At 29.3% G+C, this 4,696-nt stretch overlaps 1 protein-coding gene across 3 annotated transcripts; it reads left to right on the top strand.

The window, feature by feature from the left end:
* Positions 1 to 159: 159 nt before the first annotated feature.
* Positions 160 to 4,387, top strand: LOC126918601 (electron transfer flavoprotein-ubiquinone oxidoreductase, mitochondrial). Of its 3 annotated transcripts, none has more exons than XM_050726670.1 (8): positions 160 to 305; positions 1,631 to 1,738; positions 1,860 to 2,208; positions 2,282 to 2,588; positions 2,666 to 2,907; positions 2,983 to 3,377; positions 3,460 to 3,681; positions 4,077 to 4,387. In XM_050726670.1, the coding sequence occupies exons 2-8, from the start codon at positions 1,648 to 1,650 to the stop codon at positions 4,238 to 4,240; spliced, it is 1,770 nt and encodes a 589-aa protein (XP_050582627.1). In that variant the 5' UTR covers positions 160 to 305; positions 1,631 to 1,647; the 3' UTR covers positions 4,241 to 4,387. The 3 variants fall into 3 exon arrangements, with proteins under 3 accessions (XP_050582627.1, XP_050582625.1, XP_050582626.1); XM_050726668.1 differs by lacking the exon at positions 160 to 305 and adding an exon at positions 485 to 743; XM_050726669.1 differs by lacking the exon at positions 160 to 305 and adding an exon at positions 486 to 731.
* The last annotated feature ends 309 nt before the right edge of the window (positions 4,388 to 4,696 follow it).

Here is a 4,696-nt window from a genome sequence, read left to right as displayed (position 1 = left end):
ATTAAGAATAAAGTACGATACTAAGTCGATAACGTCGCATGTGACACGAAAATGATAAGAAGTTCAGATGATTCTAAAAACGTGGAACTAGAAAAAGCATTATGTGTTGCATGTCACGTCCAATTTGTACCTGATCTGTGATGGTACAAAGTTCCATAAGATATTATCAGAAATATAAGAATATTATACATATATGTAATGTATCATATACCACACATATGTACTGTGCGTTACTACAAAGATGACTAACGTAAGGAATACTAGGCCGATCGGTTATTTCGGATAGACTGAACGCAATTATGAAGGTAAGCACGCGTATTAGTCAAAAGTGTTAGATATTACAAACAGGACAGCACAACACGCGTGACGGTGAGCGATACAAAGCAGTACCTCTATGGTCTGTGCAGTCTCGCTAGTTAACTTTCCAGCAACGCACAGTACATAGACCTATCCTGCTCTATATGTACTGTACAATGTATATATCTACCTCGCCTGTGGTGATGGTGATAACCTATTTTGTACATATTTGTGATAAAATCATGACTTTAGTCTCGAGTTTCAAATTTTGATGGCTGATTTTGACATACATTTGTAGCAGCAGTTGACCGTTGATACTGTAATATACATGTGTATATATAAATGAGTAGTAGCACACATTATTATCGAGATCATAGTTCATTCATTGTGATATGCAGTTATGTCTCGAGTAATACTTATTGCATCAAATAATCGTAAGTTTATTGGTAATGTTTGCTTGATATATAATACAATTTTACTATCTTATTTCTATTATCTTTAAAAATTTTGGATTTTGACAAATGACTGTTAGATTACTCGCACAAATCTTCATTTTAACCGCAATTTATTGTAAATTATATATTATACATTATTTATTATATATTACGATATATAATAATTATTATATATTAATTTTAAATTTTTTATTGTGATTATAACATTTCTTATATCACTAACAGCATATTGTGAGTTTTAATTTATATTAAATAAAAAATGAAGATAATAAACAAATATTCTTAATTAATGTCCGTTATCAAATAAATAAAACATTTTTACATTATTAGATATTGCAAAACATATAAAAACTTATTTTGTTTTGTAACTACGATTTATACATAGAAAATATACATATGCACATACATTACTTTTGTGATATACATATAGCTTTATATAGTTTTATTTTATACACCAATTACATATATCTCATATTTTAATATATGCACATAATATATTAATAATATACATAGAGACACAAATGAAAATGTATTATGCTAGAGAATTACTGTGTTAGAGAAATCTCTTTAGACTTTCACTGTTAGGTTAGGTTTGATTGTTGATACTGTTGATTTGTACTAATCTATACAAGACTATACTTGTTAAATTACACGTAGCAAGGAAAGTAGTGCACAAGTGTCTTGCATTTTTATTGGTCTTTATAAATATTTAACATATACCTATATATAATAATAAAAAAAATGTAAAATATAAAGGTGATTAACATTTGTGAACTTCCTATAATAAAATTAAGATATTATAAAATATTAAGATATTAATTGTAAAAAAATTGTACCAAATATTACTAATATCTTATTTTTATCATACTTCTTGATAGAACAGAGATTTCAATGGATGTTTCAAAGAGCTTATTCACAAGAAAAGTTTCGAAGAATTACAACTCACTATACTATTATACCCAGAGAATCAGATCCAAGATGGAAAGGTATAATTTATAAGTATGAAATTGAATATGAAAAAACAGTACTTTTTATTAATAATATACTATATATATATGCAATAATATATTATTACATGATAATTCAAGAATCAAATATCATTTGCAGGTGTAAATATGGAAAGATATGTAGATGAAACAGATATTTTAATTGTGGGAGGTGGACCAGCTGGATTATCTGCTGCAATTCAAGCACGTAAATTAGCAGGAAAGCATGGAAGAGAATTGAAAGTTACACTTGTTGAAAAGGCTTCTACTATTGGTGGCCATATTCTCAGTGGAGCTTGTATAGATCCAATAGCATTAAATGAATTATTTCCAAATTGGAAGGAATTAAGAGCACCTCTGAATACCCCTGTTACAGAAGATAAATTTGCATTTCTCACTGAGAAAGGCAGATTACCAATACCTATCTTAAAAGGAATGCCAATGTACAATCATGGAAACTACATTGTTAGGTAATAAACTATAATATGATAAAGTTAGTCATGTTAGTATCCTAAGCATTTTTCACCTAATTTTTTGTTTTAGATTAGGTCATGTTGTAGCCTGGCTTGGTGAGCAAGCCGAAGCTGCAGGTGTAGAATTATATCCTGGATATGCAGCTGCAGAAGTACTTTATCATGAAGATGGATCCGTTAAAGGAATAGCTACAAATGATGTTGGTATTAATAAAGATGGTTCACCAAAGGATATTTTTGAACGTGGAATGGAATTGCATGCAAAATGTACAATTTTTGCAGAGGGTTGTCATGGTCATCTTACAAAACAGATTTCAAAGAAATTAAATCTTAGGAAAGATTGTGAACCACAGACCTATGGTATAGGGTTAAAAGAAGTAATTATCATTAAACATAAATTTTAATGCATTTTAATATAATTTCAAAACTATAAGATAGATATTAATGTTATTAGATTTGGGAAATTGATCCAAAAAAACATACGCCTGGCACTGTCGAACACACTGTTGGTTGGCCATTGAAAAAAGACACTTATGGTGGTTCGTTCTTATATCATCTTAATGAAGATACACCTCTGGTTACTATTGGTTTTGTTGTTGGTTTGGATTATTCTAATCCTTATTTACATCCATTTAAAGAATTTCAAAGATTTAAGCAACACCCAAGCATTAGACCAGTACTTGAAGGTGGGAAGAGGTAAGATACCGGTATGAATAAATTAATATTTATATTTATAGGAAGATTCATTCTAAATTTTACATTTTGTGTTAGAATTGCGTATGGTGCAAGAGCCTTAGTAGAAGGAGGTTTTCAATCTATTCCTAAACTTCAATTCCCTGGTGGTTGTCTTATTGGTTGCACAGCAGGATTTCTTAATGTACCTAAAATTAAAGGAACACATAATGCTATGAAGAGTGGAATGTTAGCAGCAGAAAGTGCAATTGAAGCTATAATTAATGCAGAAAATAATCCTTCGCCAACAAAAGGTTTAGAACCGAAATCTTATACTGATAAAATACAAAACAGTTGGATTTATAAAGAGCTGAAAGCTATAAGGAATATAAGACCCAGTTTTCATACTCGATTTGGTGTTTACGGGGGTCTGCTATATTCTGCATTTTCAATGTTAATTGGAGGAAGAGAGCCATGGACTTTGTCTCATGGAGGTAAAATAATTTATAATAAAATTAAATAAGAAGGTAGTAAATGTCGATAAAAGATAAAAATTATTATTAATGTTTTTTCTAGGTCCGGATTATAAAAGCTTGAAATCAGCATCGGAATGTACACCGATAGAATATCCACAGCCGGATAATGAAATATCTTTTGATTTACTATCGTCAGTGGCACTTACTGGTACAAATCATGAAGCCGATCAGCCACCACATCTTACTTTGCTTGATGATACTCTACCAGTAAAAAGAAATTTAACGACATTTGCCGGGCCAGAAGGTCGATTTTGTCCTGCTGGTAAGTACATATTTCTAAACGCATTTAATATCATTATTATATTATATATTTATTTTTTTAAATAATGAAATAGGTATTTCTATTGAGAATTATAGAGAATTCTTTAATACATTTTTTACTATAAGGAAACCATGCTTGATAAATTTTGTGATTATAAATTTATTAACTTATACTGACTATCGAATATTAAACTTTGATATATTGTAGTTATTCTATTAGTGGAGGAAATCACTAATATCTTATTAGTAATAAATAGCTTATAAATTAAATATACGCAGTAGTATATAATATATTGTATAGTATACAATACAATCTATACAACAAATATTTGCAAAACAAAATATACGAAGAAAGATAATAAAAGTGCTTTAATTATTATTATTTATACGTTTTAGGTGTTTATGAATTTGTACCATTGGAATCTGGAGAAGGAGAGAGGTTGCAAATTAATGCTCAGAACTGCATTCACTGCAAAACCTGCGATATTAAGGACCCGAGTCAGAACATTAACTGGGTTGTACCAGAAGGTGGAGGTGGCCCAGCTTATAATGGAATGTAGAGAAATCGTATTTTTATATATAAATAATGATTTGTTAAAATACGTTGCGACATAACACAGACAGATAATATTTTTGTACATATATTTAAATGTGTTTATAACTTACCGTAAACATACAATAATGAAATAAAAGATTTACAAAAACCATTTTTTATTTGTTTATAACAGTAATGTAAAATTGCTTGTATATATGAAAAACAAAAAGGTACTAAATATATAGACAATTTGAAGATACAAGTTTTGTAAAGAAAAGAATAAGTAGTGTGCAGATTTGGAAAGTTGGCATTTGGGAGGGAACCTAGAAAATACACATGAAAGCCAAAAATCCAAAGCATTACTAACACACTTGGAAATCTTGAACTATAAACACACTTGGAAATCAGAAGTCCAAAATCTAATCCATGAAAGAGCATTTTAAAGTAAAAACTTGTAAATCTAATTTGAGCATAAAAATCT

The sequence above is a fragment of the Bombus affinis genome, chromosome 7 (genome assembly GCF_024516045.1).
Source record: "Bombus affinis isolate iyBomAffi1 chromosome 7, iyBomAffi1.2, whole genome shotgun sequence".
Taxonomy (NCBI): Eukaryota; Metazoa; Arthropoda; class Insecta; order Hymenoptera; family Apidae; genus Bombus; species Bombus affinis.
Note: the sequence above shows the minus strand (reverse complement) of the source record. Positions and strands in the feature narration are given on the sequence as shown.

Bases quoted from the DNA above. Each gene is read 5' to 3' on its own strand.
- LOC126918601 (XM_050726668.1), top strand. From the start codon at position 698: ATGTCTCGAGTAATACTTATTGCATCAAATAATCGTAAGTTTATTG. The intron at 1,739-1,859 runs GTATAATTTATA...TATCATTTGCAG, and splicing joins ATCAGATCCAAGATGGAAAG to GTGTAAATATGGAAAGATAT. The intron at 3,682-4,076 runs GTAAGTACATAT...TATACGTTTTAG, and splicing joins AGGTCGATTTTGTCCTGCTG to GTGTTTATGAATTTGTACCA.